Source organism: Athene cunicularia, assembly GCF_003259725.1.
Source record: "Athene cunicularia isolate RWA chromosome 15 unlocalized genomic scaffold, athCun1 chr15_part1, whole genome shotgun sequence".
Classification (NCBI taxonomy): domain Eukaryota; kingdom Metazoa; phylum Chordata; class Aves; order Strigiformes; family Strigidae; genus Athene; species Athene cunicularia.
This window is the reverse complement of record NW_020799121.1, coordinates 15,927,032-15,942,751: the sequence shown is the minus strand read 5'-3', so window position 1 is coordinate 15,942,751 and position 15,720 is coordinate 15,927,032. Positions and strand designations below refer to the sequence as shown.

Below are 15,720 nucleotides of genomic sequence, written 5' to 3'. Positions count from 1 at the left end.
AAACGTGCACGTTTGCACTTCCCCGCCAGAGAGAAGCTGTTAGCCGGGAATTCTCTTGCTGGTTGTAACCGCTGCCCGGAACGCTATGCAGGGCAACAGCGATTCTCGTCCTCCGTGCTTGCTTTTTCTCAGAATGGGGCTTGGTGAGCGTTTTCGGCCGAAAACGCGTTTTCGGCCGAAAACGTGCACGTTTGCACTTCCCCGCCAGAGAGAAGCTGTTAGCCGGGAATTCTCTTGCTGGTTGTAACCGCTGCTCAAGGAACAGTCAGCCGACACACGGAATTGTTTTGCTGCGCGATAAACCGGCGGGGCTTCAGCATCAAGAAAACGTACTTCGTTTTATAGTTCTTATTTTTGCTTTTTCGTTTTTTCCCTTCGTGTTGAGGAAGCTGCAGTGGCCGCTGCGCTCTCGGGGGACGCTGCTCACGTGTCTGTGAAATGACGTGTGAGCCCTGAGGAACTCAAGTGAAAATCCGGGAATAAGGTTTCGCGGTGGTGTCAGAACCAGTAGTGGGAGCACCACATTCTTTGTTTAAAACACAAAACATCACGGTTTGAAAAATTCCTGGGGATTTACATGTAATACACACACACTGAGTTTTACTTTGTTGAAGGCTGAGAACAGACTTGGACGTTAACTGTGCGGCCTGGGAATGTTTGCCAGTTTTACTTTCCTGTAGTAATTATTTTTTTAAATGTTCTCTTTGAGGCCACCATGTCTCGAGAGACTGGAAGCGAAGTGCAGCAGTCTCAAGGTGCCCAGCAGTCCCAGAGCGGGGCCGGTTCCTCTTCCAGTGGGTCTCAGAGCACCAGCCAGTCTTCCTCCAGTTCTGGGACCATCAGTTCCTTGGACACAGTTCCCACTCAGGAGCTTCCGTCAATCCCTGAGGACCAGGAATCTGAAGAGCTTGTTCCTCAGCCTTGGGGTCGTCTTTTTGCACTTGGAAAAGGTTTCAGCAATTATGGTATGTGCCTCTTGGTTCGATTGTAGCACCTCTGAAAAGTTCTGAGGGCCTTGGTGGAGAGTGGTGTCTTTTCATGTTCAAATTCAGTACAAGCCGATCTAAGCGCAGGCTTGCAAATTCTGCAGTAATGTTTTATTCTGTGCTACATCCCAGCGTTTGTACTGGGTGCCCTGGTGTGCAGCTTCCATAGGCTTAGAGGAATTGTGGGGTATTCACATTCCTTACCACTTGCTTCATTTTTCCCTTTCATAATTTATTTTGTTGATATATCATCTAAGTCTCTCTGTATTGCTGAAGTTGAACTGAAAACTCTGTTACTAAAGAGGTTAAAATTATTAAAATATTGTGCAAGGTGTTGATAATTCAAAGCACCATGCACTAAGACAAATAAACTTGATCTTATAGGGAGATTCTTGTCTTTGTTATCCCACTCACTGCCACTTGGCATCATTCTGTGGTGCCGCAGTTAGTAACTCCCTGCAATTCTGTGTTTTCTCTCTGCTTTACTTCCCCCCACTCTACAGACTGTGTGAATGATGAATACTGGTTTGGAAGAGACAAAAGCTGTGACTATAGTTTTTCTAAGCTAGGATTGTCTGAGACTGGCTTCTACCAAAACTACAGCAAGAAGCATTTCCGAATTTTCAGGGTAGGTGATAAAAAGGTTAACTTTCTTTTTATATCTTGTCATAATTGAAGAAGATTGACTTTGGCGGGGGCGGATCCTCAAGAAATCTCAGTTTTCATTAGCTTCAGTGTTGATTCCCTTAACAAGACTCTTGGCAATGCTCCATTAAGCTGGTTTATGGAATAACCTCAGTAGTCTGATTTCCTGAGCCAACAATAGTAAATTGCTATAGTCTGTCATGTCTTTACAGTAAAGTTTCTTTTTCCCTACCGTTATCTTTCCCCTTTTGTTTTTCTCTTTGAGGAAACGGGTCCAAAAAATTCCTATGTTGCCTACATTGAAGACCACAGTGCAAATGGAACTTTTGTTAATAGAGAGCTCGTTGGAAGAGGGAAGAGGCTTCCCCTGACTCACAACTCTGAAATTGCACTGTCTGTACAGACTAATAAGGGTAAAACATACTGTAACATAAGTAGGTTCTTCATGTGCTGGCCAAGAGGTCCTTTCCACACTGATCTGAATGTTTTTTGCAAGTTGTGCTGCTTCATGAGAGCTGTTAAAATACAGCTGTGATTTGATGTTTTAGTACTCCATAAAAATTACCTGTATCCACCTCAACCCTAGGAAAAAAACTGAAAAAAGAAAATTTATAAGAAGCTGCATCAGGAACCAACTTACTAGACTATAAACTTTTACAGTTGTTTCCCTATTTTTGAAACACTCTTGTACTTCAGTAGCTGTGTATGTGGTGGTGGGAACAGAAGAAACAGACTATTCAAGGGAGGTTGAAAAACCCCAGGAACTTACCAGGTGCTGTATAATAATTAAAAAAACCCTCTTAAATATTAGCAGGTCGGAGGCTTCTTTCTTTGCCTTTTCTTTTCCAGTAAGATGCTGTCTTCCCAGCTGTCACTTCTTCTCTGCTGTGACACTGAAATTCTTGCTGATTTTGTCCCTAACTAGTGTTAATTGGTGAAGCCTTGTAAAATTAATAGTGATGACGTCAGTTTTAAGTAATAAGATCACCTTGCTAACCCATAGCTGATGTCATTTATAGCATCAACTAACTTTTTAATATAATGATCTTTCTTCTAGCAGGCAGCCTTGTCTTACTTATGTTGTTGACTATAAAAGCTCAAGAAGCATAGTTAGTTGTTGTAACAAAATTTTGAAGTTAATAACAGGAAAATAATCTCCACTTATTTTCCTAGTGTTTGTATTTTCTGATCTTACGGTGGATGATCAGTTAGTGTTTCCTAGAGAACTCAGAGAGAAATATATCATGTCGAAGACTTTGGGAAGGTAAGCATCCTTCTTTCTGTTGTATTAAGCATTGATTTTTGTTACCATTTTCAGTACCTTGTGTTGGAATGACTACCAGTGTTACGTGAGCTGCTGTTTTTTTTTAAAAAAAAAAAAAAGAATGGCAACACCTGAGTAAACTTCTTTACGACAGGAGTTTTGGCTTTATTCCTCTAATTGGCTTGAGTTTTGTAACCTACCATTAATTGTGAAACTGGGGTTTAGAGAAAAAAGTCTGCAGGTTCTTAATAAGTTTTAAAATTTTGTATATTGGTTTACTCAGTTATTGGAAGTAGAAGGAAGAGCTTTATGTCAGAATATGGCTTTCTACAACATTGCTGTTGAGGCCTTCAGATAGAAAGGGAAAGAGCTTTCAGGAAAAAGGAGAGAGGCTATTTTTTTATCTTTTGGAAAAAGATGGTCAGTGAAGAATTTGGAGAATGGTTAAGTGTAAACAAATCCGATGCAAAATACAAGGATTTGTTCCTGTAATGTAATTGCTACTTAGTAAAAAAAAAATATTGCCATATCTGGCTTCAGATTTGTGCAGTGTGGTGTTGAGAGAACTCTTCACTAGGTTCTCTTCTCTTAAATGCATTTGTGTGATGGAAACGCTGACAGAGCTTGTTCTTGACGCTCATGGGGACCCACCGTACAGACCAATTAGTTGCTTGACACATTTACTCTGCATTTTTGAATGGGTGGCTCTTGACATCACTTGGTGTTTGAATAGATTTCCCAACGATTGAATGCTTTCTGAAAAAGTTTTGACAACGTGCCATGTTCAGGAAGTTAGAAAGCAGCAGCCTCAGATTGTGTGTAACCCAGTGCTTTCGTTGCAGTTGTCTGTACTTGTTTCGCAGATTTTTGAAAAGTATTTGTAAGGGTTAACATAGCTGTGCTTTCCTGCTAGTGGTGCCTGTGGAGAAGTCAAACTGGCCTTTGAGAAGAGCACTTGTAACAAAGTTGCGGTGAAGATAATCAATAAACGGAAGTTCATGGCAAGTGGAATTAGAGAGGCAGTAAGTATTTTTGTTTGCCTGTCTTCGGGTCATCTCCCAGTGGTCCTGGAATAGTTGGTCACCTCTCTGACTTCCCAGCTCACTTCAACTAAAGAGGATTTTTTCACTTAGTGTCCTCTGTATGTGATTTCAAAATGCCTTTTGATCTTACAGAATCTATCGAATTCTGTAGAAAATGCTTGATTTTATTGTTTGACCACGTGTCATTATGTTTGTCATTTAGGACCGTTTGCTAATGTGGTATGTACAGAGGGTGGTGGGGAGTCTTGGGGGGTTTATCCCCTAAAATGCATCAGATGGGCACATCATAACCAGCAGAGTCTGACCAAAAATTTACAAACTCTGCTAATTTTGTCGTATTCTCCATCATAATACATTTTAACAAATTCATATGAAGCCTTTTGGGAAGGGATTTCCATGTGTCCAGTCTTGTAGCAGAAGCTGAATTTGCCAGAGACCAAGGCAAGTGGCTTTACTCCAACACGCGAAAGAAATCCAAGCAACTTCCTATCTATTACTCTAATCTTTTAGAAGGGTATAGGATAAACTTGGAAGAAAAGTACAGTTAGAGGCAAAAGTGCACGGAAGGAGTTCTGTAAATGTGCTGCTGTGGATTTACTGAAGTTAAGTTGGATTAACCTTATTAATTTCTTTAAATGAGAAAATGGAATTGAGAGCACGGATCCAGACTACAGAACCTGTTCAAACTGACAAAATATTCCATCAGTGCGTCAGTATGGGAAACTACTGCCTGTGTTGGAAAATATTTTTGTAAAGGCAAAAATGGTAAGGTGGAGAGGTAGCTGGCTGAGGAAGGGATGACAGGAAGCTTCAGTGGGAGCCAAATTAGTTACTGGTGGAATTTCTGATAATCTGTCTTCTGTACTATTACATTTAGAGATCATGGCACAAAAAGCAGGAATACACTAGTTCAGCTCTCTGGCACTGACCCAAATCTCTGTTGATGGAAAGGAAGATTGCAGTATCATGTATGAAGACCTTTGAATGCTGGAGAAACAGAAGTGAGATAATGTTTAATAGTGCAGGATTGTATACCTCAAGATCAGTGACAATTTCTTCTATAATCTACACCTTTCCTAGGTCAGAGGAGGGGGTAGGTACAGTTTTTTGCAGATCAGTATGTAACATCAGTGCAATTGAAAATTGCAAAATGCAGTTTTGGAACATGTCTAATAAAGATCAAGAAATGCTGTTAGGAATTATGATTCTGAAGAAATGCCCCTCTACAAAACAGAGGCAGGACTGCACCTGGCATGTTGTGTACGGATTTGACTGTGTGTTCAGGGGCAACTGACTTCGATTGGAAGGAGAGCAAAAACCACTGCTGGGCTGGTTTCAGGAGTTGAGCCTAAGCCACGGATTAAAAGCATCTGTTTATGTTATCTTGCAAAATAAAAGCTAGGAGAGAGTAGCATTTAATTTTAGAGTTAGCCCATACGGAAAGGATCTTTGAGGGAGGGAAGCTGTTTAAAGGACAACAGCGATACATACTTGACAAGATTTTTTTTTTTTTTTGGTAGATTGGAAATTTAGGGGAGATTTCTAACCTGCAGTGACGTGTCTGGAGCAGTATCTTGCTATGGACAGTTGAGAGCAGACTGTTCATTTAGTTCACTGAAGGCACCTGATTGGGGGCATAAAACAATGGTTTTTCTGGTATTGTCTGTTATTTCTGATGTGTCTTATTCCAGAACAGCACTCTTACCCAATATGATATTTTATTCTCTTAATAGAACCCAGCTTTTAATATCAATACAGAAATTGAAATTTTGAAGAAAATAGATCATGTGAGTATTACTGTACATTTTTATTCATTTTTGCTGCCTACTGTACTTCTGTAGTTCACTGACCTTAATGTAAGAAAGACCAATTTTACCTGTTTAGAAAATAACGTTAAAGGGTGTATATAATTTTCCTTGTAACTAAGTCTATTGAACACTTTTAAAAAAAAGTTTTAAAGTATACTATGTCTTTACAAATTTGAGGTTTTAAAGCCTTAAATAACTGAGATGTAAATCTGAGGAGAAACTTCACAGGAGAAGTTTCAATCTGAATTGCTGTTGTAGAAATCTTTCCTTGATGCATGTTTTTGTAAATACTGCCAGAAAACAAAATATAAAGATTAGATTCCACTGGAAATTTTTAGAATTTGTATCCTATTTCCTCTGCATCCCCTCCTCCTTGCCCCCCTGCCCTGCAAAAGGCATTTCTCTTACTTTTGTTCAGTAGAAGGTTTGCATAGCTCAGTGAACATTCCCTTGTTTCCCAGTGTGCTGTTGCATATGAAGCAAATACTGAGGGTATGGTAACTCACAGCTGGAAAAAATAAGGATACTTCTTGAGCTGTAGTCACCACAAGGGTTGAACGTTTGTGTGTGTGTAGGTTTGGGGGAGAAGACAACAGACTAGAATATTAAGTGTTTGCCAAAGCCTGGGGCACGAGTCAGCTGTGTTGTTAGTTTAACTGGCATGGTTGAAATCATACTGAAACAGGAACTTCAGGATGATAAACTTTGATAATGTTCGTTTCTACAAATGATTCTACTTTTCTGTCTGTGTCCTTTTGTGTTCCTCCTTTTATTAGCCTTGCTTAATCAAGATCAAAAACTTCTTTGAAGCAGAGGATTACTACATTGTTTTGGAACTGTAAGTAACTTGATTGAAAGTAAATGCATAAAATGAAATGTTTTTCATAGCCACAAAGAACATGTATAATTCTGAACTCTGGGGGTTTGTTTGTTTGGTTTGGTTTGGTTTTTCTTTTTCTGGCCCCTACTGTTCTCTGAAACCTCATAAAAGTAGGAACTAGGATAACCAGGAGAATAATCTTTCTATGCTTTGAAGGCTCTTAGTGCCTGGAGAGTTGCCCACTATGCTGCTGTTGTGGATTGCAGCTACTTTTTTGATTTTTTTGAGCTTGTAAGAGGAGGCTGATCAAAAATACTGTGACAAGTCTCGTGAAGACTCAGGAGATTAGGGTCTAATTCAGCAGTGTGTGTGCTCACTCATTTTCAGAAATACATTCCTTCTTTGTAGCCAAAATTGCCAGAAGTTTTGGTCTCAGTCTTGCCTAATGAGATGACTCTTTGGGGAGCAATATATTGACTTCTTACCTGCATTTGTTCTAGGATGGAGGGTGGAGAATTGTATGACAGAGTGTCAAGGCCAGTCAAGATGAAAGAAGCTACCTGCAAGTTGTATTTTTATCAGATGCTGCTGGCTGTAAAGGTATGTAATCATGAATTCTACCAAGATAAATATGATTATGCATATGGATATCAGTCAGATGAATTTTTCTGTCATTTGTCACTTCTGAAACCCGTGCAAGCGATCAGCACAGTGCTCTTAAGTTGATTTAACAAGATCCTTTATCTGACTGCAGCCAAAGAACACTCAAACTCTTGCTTGTTAAAAACAGGGACTAAAGCAATAATGCAGGCTGTGCTCACTGGTGGCAGGATTATCATGGGAGACTCAGTACTGTGTGGGCAGAGTCATCAGTGTAGTAGCCTTCAAAAAAAAATTAGTGATCGATGCATTACTGTGCACTCCTGAAGAAGCATTTCAGTTCAGCAGACAATGGATTAAGAGTATTTTAACAGGTCTCAGATACCGAATAACGAGTCCTTAGAGAAATTCCTTATAACTGCATGAATGCTAAGCATATTTCATTAGTAATTTCTACAAGACTATTTTCTACCTCAGACTTAATTGTCTGGACCTGCTTTCAGATCAATTATTTTCCTTTTTTCTTTTGACTCAGTTTTAATACCTCGCAACTGCCAAAACCAGAAACTTAATAGTTGTTCTGTAGTAGGTATTAATAAATAATAAACCTAGAATTATTTTCGTCATTAGTGAATAAACTATTGTATTTCTCCCCAGTTTTGGGACAGCTGCCCATATAATGAAAGTGGTGTTATTACCTTCTACTTTGTAATGGTACTATGTCTTCAGATATAATAAAGACAAACTATTACGTCTACTTCATAGTGAAACTGTGTCTTCAGATACCATAAATAAAAGCTTCCCTTCAGTGTAAATGTGGAGACAACTCGAGTTGGTATTTTGTACTACTAGTTAGACTCAATGTAACACAGACTTCATTGTATCTTAATATATCAGCCATTTATGACTGAATTGTGATTCTTGCTTGCTGTCCGATGTTCTCCTAATGACACTAGACACCTGTTCTCCAGTTTGGAGCCAGTAGAAAACTGGATGGTAGACTTGCACATAGACTTTAGAACTACAGATAAGGGAACAATTCTATGCTTGCCTCAAGGAAGTAACTTTTTCCAGAATCTTTTGTGTATTTAACCTGATCTTGATCTTCTGTCTGCTTCTTACTCAGTTTCCCTAAGTATATCACCAGGTTTTTGAATGGTGTTTCAGCCTCCAGCTCTTTGACCGAGGTGTTTTTTTAAATCTGTCTGCTGTCACTCACCGGTGTGAGGACTGTTGTGGCATGGCGAATGTAACTGTCTTTGCAAACTGAAACATGGACTTGTATTCAAGAGGGTATGCTCATACAATAAAAATGACTAAAAGGAGAGAGAGAGAGAGATGGAAAACCAGAATTCTTGCAAAGGCAACGCAGAACTCTGGTCTCCCTTGGTTCTGATGCTTTGAGATGCAGGAAGGAGTACAGCTTTCCAGTGGAGGGGAGGACAGAACACCTTGCCAGGACTATGTGCTGTGCTTGCACTGAGATCTGACATTTGAACCAGAATTGTTTCTAAGGTTGTTTTTTGGTTCTGTTTTGGTTTTTTTTTTAAGAAGAGTCAAGCATAATATATAAATGTGTGCATGTCTCTTAAAACAGTCATTTCAGTTATCCTGCCATTGCTATATGAAAAATTGGGAACCTTACATTTTAAAAAAAAGTTATTAGTCTGCTTTTCTTTGATTTTTATATCTGTATATATCCAGTATCTTCATGACAATGGAATTATACACCGAGATCTGAAGCCAGAGAATGTGTTACTTTCATCTTCTGAAGAAATATGTCTTATAAAGGTAAGGAATCTTACGTTGTTTCTTGTTCGTTTAAAAATTTGGGAGTATTCCTTCCCATTCTTCTCTATTTAAACACAGCAAAAAAAAATATGGAATTCGTCATACAAACTATGAAGTAACTTAAAGCATTGAGGGGGTTTTTTGTAAGTTTAATTTTACTTTTGTGGATATTTGAACCCATACACTTACCTAAGAACAACTGAGAAATGTTGTGCTTGTTTAGCACTTAACTGAGTACACAACTTCAAGTGTTGTTACTTTTTTTTTCAATAAAATCTAAATTCTTGAATTACAGAGAGATTTTCACAAATAGCCAGGCTGTATGATGACAGGGAGTTTTTTGTTGTTTTGGGTTTTTTGGGGGGGGTTAGGGTTGGGGATTTTTGGTGGGTATTTTTTGGGCGTGTTTGTGTTTTGTTTTGTTTTTTCCCCCAAATAAAGCATCAAACAGATTTGCATGCTGAACTGCTTATTTTTCAAGTAATCTCTTCTAATAAAATACGGTTCTTTTATTCTGTGGTTGTCCATTTACATCCAAATCTGTGAGCACTTTTTGCTAGTGTAAAGTGTGATCCTCTCCTATTTCTCCCTCTCCCTTTCTCGGTTGCTGTTTATTGCATACTTAATACTGATTGGGGTAGATTTTGTTCATAGTTGTACTGGAACTTACTTGGAAGGAAGAAGCTTAATGTTACCTCCTGATGTATGTTGACGATATGATATGTTCTAGTACAATCAATCCTGATATGTAATGTGGTGTTACCGTTTTTAAACACAAGATTACAGATTTTGGACAATCCAAGATTCTTGGAGAAACTTCTCTTATGAAAACATTATGTGGTACTCCCACGTATCTTGCTCCTGAGGTTCTAAATTCACTTGGGACTGCTGGATACAGCCGAGCTGTGGACTGCTGGAGTTTAGGAGTTATTCTTTTTGTATGGTAAGATACTCTGTAGATGCTGCCTTCACTGGGCAGTCATTGACATACATGGCTCGAGACTTGGCAACTTCAGTATCTTTATTAGGAAGTGAAAGTGTGTTTAAAACTATACACATGTAAAAGATGCTACGACAGCAGATGCTTTAAAATGTGTGATTTTTAGTGTTTCATTCGCTACAACAAAATCTGTGTTGTTTAACTTGCTTTGTTCTTTTATATAGCTTGTGTGGATATCCACCATTTAATGAGCAAAATACTCAACTAACTCTGAAAGATCAAATCACTCGTGGAGAATACACGTTCATTTCAAAAGAATGGAAGCACGTATCAGACATGGGTATGGCTCCATTACAGTGGGCAGCAGAGTATCTGGCTCCTTGCTTGTAGTTTTTGTTTAACTTTCTGCCAGCTGCATGGCACATTGCATGGTGAAATATTTAGGTTTTTTAAGTAGTCTCAAAATGTTTTGGGGTTTTTTTAAGTTCAAAGTTGAAGCATTAGAAAGAGGAGATGTTTTCATTTAAAAGATTTCTGAGTAATATTTACCTTTATTATAGCTATAGAAGTATAGAATTTGTTGGCACATATGTATTTTGGGGCATTGTTCTCAAGTGTTACAAGACGCGTGGTTGCACGTAGCTTTGGTGTGTGCAGATTGTAGAACTTATTTTCAGGTACTGAATTTACTGATCATATGCCAACCAACTGTCTTTATTACCTCAGCTCTGGATCTTGTGAAGAAGCTGTTAGTGGTGGATCCAAGCAAGCGTCTTACAACAGAAGAAGCCTTGGAGCATCCTTGGCTCCAGGTAGGAATTGAGCTTTAACTGAAGTACAGCAAAGCTGGGTGGTTCTGGGGATAACTTCTCGAGTAAACGCGAAGGCCATTCAGTAGCCTGGGTGTCACGAGGTTTTGTTGGTGCAGTATGATTTTCTGCAGGGCAGCAGGGGAACGCTGCTCTGGGCACCAGAGGTGTAACGTGTGCCGGACCCTGCTTCTCTGGAGAACACCGTGAGAGGGATGCAGGGGTGGGCGAGGAGAGCTTCGGTTCTTTAGCCTGACAGGAGTAACAGCTGTTACCTGAAGTCAGAGCTTAACTCTGCGGGTCTGTAGGCTGCCTCTGACAGTGCCAGCAGAACAGCTGCCATCTGGTGCTTCTCATGGGCCTGCCAGCTGCCTTTACAGTTCCTGCTGGCTGCTGTAGGACCAGAGAGAGCCTGCTGCCTACTTACAGAGAGAGAGAAAGAAAAGGATATATGTTTAGGAGTTGTTTGTTTTACTGGCATTTTCAATGACATGGAGGAGGAGGAGCCATCAGGTCCCAACCTGTAGGATATTATCCCTTAGCCTGGATACTGTAGTCACCATGTTGGTGCTGGACAACTCTAAACCAGAGTGAGCATCTTGAACAGACTGCTTCTGTGACTTTCTGCTGGAAGCAAGATGGTCTTGCAGCACCTTGTTGTGTCTCAGAGCCTTTGGGGGATGGAGCCTTCTCTTTCTTGCAGCATACAGAACAGACCTGCTCCTTTGCTCTCTCAACAAGCAAATGCTGTCTCTGCAGCACACAGATTTTCTTGTTTTCCTTTTCTCCTTATCTTTTCCTCTTGCAATAGCTGCCATTGCATTTTTAAATGTGTTTATTTTCTTGGCCCCTGTCCTTGGCAAAGCCTTCGTTAGCTCTTCCCCCTTCCTACTGCTGCTTTTACAGCAGGGTCTGCTTTCTTGGTTCTTCAGTTCCGTGGTCCTTTTCAACTGCTTGTAGCCTTGCCTGATGTGGTTCAGTGCCTTTTCCCAGCCTAAATACTACTTTGCTTGATTTCCTTTTCAATTTGACTTCTCCTTGTCACGAGGTCCCCATTTTACCTTGCCACATCACATATTCTTCTGCCAGAGAGAGAAGGGAATCAGTAACTACTTCATCTCTTCTCCAAGGCAGCCACACTATCCTTAATTTTATGTCTGTTGCCTTTTCTCTTTATTAGCTGGATAATGCATCCTCATTGTGGGTTAACTGACAGCACTGCAGCTCACGTGACTTTGGATGCTCTCTCTGCAGGCTGAGGGCATTTCTCAGCCGTGATCAATCCAATTACCCCCTGATGCAGCCTGACCCAGGCTAGAATGTGTCTTACTGCTATGTCAGGACCCCTGGTGACCGGTGTAAGAACTTGTGTAGGAGAGCTTGTTATTCTCTTGGTCTCATGATCTTTATTACATCATCATATAATAAAGGTGGCTCAGAGCAGCTTGGGTCCTTGCCAAGTAGTGTAATTCTCTTGGACTAAATCCGCAGTATCTCATGGTTGATGCGTCTTCAGTAACCTGTGTTCAGGTGAGGGAGAAGGGCTCACAGACTATAGCTGTCCAGCTGGAAGAAGATGTTTCACAGTTTGTGTTCACCGTTCTGTGGTTATCCCGTGGATGTTTTGACTCCAGATCATGTTTTATAGGCATTGCAGAGTACTGAAGCGCTCTGCCCTGTTCCAGCCTATCACCTTTAGCTGAGCAGTGTGTCAGGACTCCTGCAGTCCTGTCATTTCTAGCCTTTCCATCAAAACAGCTGTTTTCTCTTTGTGGGAGGAAGATGAAACTGATTCTGATGTTAAGAGAATCAGGGTTCGGTGGTCCAGATGGTAAATACAACGATGAGCTCCTCATGGTCTCTGTTCGGGAAGACTTGGATTAGGTAGAGCTTGCAAATACCTGCCTGGGTCAACAGTGTAGGTCAGTGGTTGAGCACAAGTGACAGGTACAGTTCTTCCTACTTCTGTGCCATGCCACCCAGCAAGTTGCAAGTCTGTTCTGTTTAATGCCAGCTTTTCTGTCACTAATTCTTTCCCTCTGGCCACTTAGCTTCTGTTGGAAGATGTGGTGCCAGCTCAACAGCAGAGGTTGATGGGCCTCTCTATCTTTATTTTTGTTGAAGGACACTTGTATTAAGTTGGTCCTGCTTCAACACTCTTTGTATGCTGCCATGACTCAGTCTGAATTTAATGGAAAATCCTGGATCTCTGGAATCTTTTTCTCAGAAAATAAAGCCCAGTCTGCATCTGTGGCTAGTGTATAGCTCAGATTTTTAGTACCTGCAGAGAGTACTGCAAAAAAAGCATGGAGTATTCTGCTGAATACCTTCTTTCAGTATAACCATCAGCTTCTGCATCCTTCCTGAGACATCTCTTCTCAGAACTCTTTAACATCTGAGAATCAAGATGTGGGGTTTTTTTAGAGGCCAGATCTGACTGTGGTTCTGATAGGATGGACCCCCTTCTTTGAGCACTGTAACAGAGTCCCACTTCCTCATCTTGTTTGTGTGGGCAGGCAGTGCAGATCCTGCAGAGCGTGTTCCTGGCAAGTGTCCAGGACTGCTATGTTGTTACTATGATGAGAATGAGTAAGTGTCACTGGTTTGGGAACCCTCTGAGTAGGAGGTGATGGTTTCCCTGCCTCCCATTACAGTCTAGTTAGGTTAGTGAGAGGTAATCTTTAGGTGGTCAGCTATTAATTTTGGCACTGCACAGGTGACTGGTGGGCCTGTGAGCTTTCCTGGATATTTTAGCTAGAGGAGGCTGAAGAAAGTCACCCAGCCTACCTCTGAGCCACACAATGGGTTCTATTTACTCACACTGAGCATAATGCTATTCACAACCCCACTGGGAACTGTGTCTTAGGTGAACTCTTAGGTGAAGAGCATAAGAAACAGAGTGGAGGCAAGAGAGTATGAGTCCGTGCAGCTTCCTGAGACAGAGAATGCGTTTGGATGCCTTTTTAAGGTATTAGCTTGTCCTGATTATACTGCTGGGCATCAAAAAATTCTTCCTGCCATTCCTGGCTTTTACTACTGCAGTTTTGTATGTAACTTCTACAGTGAGTTGATTGCATGTAGATTCTTAAAATTCTCATCAGGAAATGTTATTGATGAACCATGCTACACTGATTTTAAAAATCACTGGTATGCATAATGGGAAAGGGGAAATACATGACAGTGGTTTAGCCAAGTTAAGAATTTGAGGTATTTCAGTACGTAAACTCAAGTTATTAGCATCTTGATTATATATTCCCTTTAGGGACACCTCTTACTGTTATGTTTAATTTTGAAGACTGGATAAAAAGTTTCAGAAAACATCATACCCGCAATTCCAAATGTCACTGAGCGTTCAGGTGCCATTCTTTACACTGTTTCCCTTCATGGGCTTTTGCTAAGAGTATCAGTTGTTTACGGTGATGTGCGCTGCCTGCTTGGAAGGCCAACATCCAGTATGTTCAGTTCTAGATACATACACATTGAATACTACCAGCAAAAGAGCTCCCTGAGTCCTGTTACTGTGAGTAGTGAGAAGGAGTTACTGGCTCCCCACTCCCTCTTGTGTTGTCTGTAAGTATTACCTTTAAAAGTTAGTATGGAAAAAAACACAGCAGTGGCGTAGTTTCTGTGCACAGCTAATGCCTGCTAGCTCTCTCGAGTGACTTTGGGTTCACCAGGGGATTTTTCAGATATTAGAAGTAAACACATTCTCCAAGTAAAACTTCATTTCTACAGCTTTATTTGAAGCAGTAGTGCTTTCAAATCATTGTTTTAAATACCTATGCTGTTTACTCCATTTTTTGATTAAAACTTTAAAATTTAGTGGGCTGCTTAAAACTAAGTACTACTCAGTGGACATGTCTTACCTGTATTTACCAGGGACTTAATAAAAAATTTTCCAAAGGCATATAAACAACTAATAGCTGTTTCTGCCTCTGAAAACTTAATTGGGATCCTTTGAATGGGACAGAATTAGTTTGGCTGCACGCTGAAGAAAAACTCAGGTGTTTGTTATATAAATGGAAAAATAATTATCCATCAACTTAAATGTAACCACAGTCAAATCAGGTGACACTGGAAAAGACAGATAAGTCCCAATTCTACATAAAATAAATTGGATGTTCCCATCAAAGTCTTTTTGTAGTGCTTAAGAACGTATTTAATCCACAAAAGGAGATACTGTAGTATACTCCATAGTTTAGAAAAAGAACCCCCCCCTCTCTGCCTGCACCCAGCAATCACAGATAAGCGTTTGAAATCCTTAGGAGCTAAATGATCCTTATTTCTAACTGTCTCTAGCAGCAAATGTTCAATTTGATTCTCTTTTGAGTTTCCCAATTTTTGCTGTGATAAAGGAAGAAAATTGCACAACATGTTAGCTTCAGTCAGTTGTTTAGCATGAATGTCTGGGTTTGGTTCGAGATCAGTTGTTTGTTTGGTGAACACGCACTCACTGTTCACATCTCAGCCAAAGGAAACGATCTGTATTAAACTGCTGTGAGCAGCATACTGCATTTAGTCCTGGGAGAGGTTTAAAGACCTGATTTTGGGTATGGAAGTCTGATTTAGGGTTTCCAGCAACCCATTCTAATAAAATTCCCAAAAGAGATTGTCTTTTGAAAACTGGGAGTATGCTGTGTTGTCCGAAGGCCTTGTTAACGCAGACTGCCCAATCCTGCGGTTGCCCAGCCTGTGCCAGGAGCACCCTGCTCCCTGGCAGCTGAACCACAGTGAGGTTACATGCCAGCTTTTTCTCTTGAAACATGCCTGACGCTCTGCTAGAGTAGCTTCTCTTAACAAAGAATCTCTGCTGCCCTCCCGTCCCCTGTGCTGTCCTTCCGTCCTCTTACTGCGGCTGCAGCCCAGCCTGTGCACACGCGCTGGGGACCGCTGGGGACCGGGGACTCGCCTGCTCTGCAGTGCTGCTCTGCAGTGTGTCCCCTGGCACTCCCCCTCCGCCCATGGCAGCTTCTGGCTTACTGCCTCGGGTGGAGTGTCCTGCCTGGTCAACTTC

General features: G+C 40.8%; 1 protein-coding gene across 5 annotated transcripts in view; it reads left to right on the top strand.

Annotated features, from left to right (window-relative positions):
* CHEK2 (checkpoint kinase 2) overlaps positions 1-15,720 on the top strand; it is a 34,582-nt gene that overhangs the window by 15,595 nt on the left and 3,267 nt on the right. The window contains exons 1-13 of one of the 5 annotated variants that reach the window (XR_003399545.1): positions 230-965; positions 1,490-1,614; positions 1,897-2,044; positions 2,805-2,895; positions 3,809-3,917; positions 5,672-5,725; positions 6,523-6,584; positions 7,067-7,166; positions 8,871-8,957; positions 9,737-9,900; positions 10,122-10,237; positions 10,624-10,709; positions 14,169-14,276. Coding sequence is in view for 4 of the 5 variants with exons in the window: in XM_026859815.1 (XP_026715616.1) it covers positions 716-965; positions 1,490-1,614; positions 1,897-2,044; positions 2,805-2,895; positions 3,809-3,917; positions 5,672-5,725; positions 6,523-6,584; positions 7,067-7,166; positions 8,871-8,957; positions 9,737-9,900; positions 10,122-10,237; positions 10,624-10,709; positions 13,969-14,010 (1,434 nt within the window). In the remaining variant the exon portion in view is untranslated. The other 4 variants (XM_026859813.1, XM_026859815.1, XM_026859814.1 and 1 more) reach the window with 4 other exon arrangements.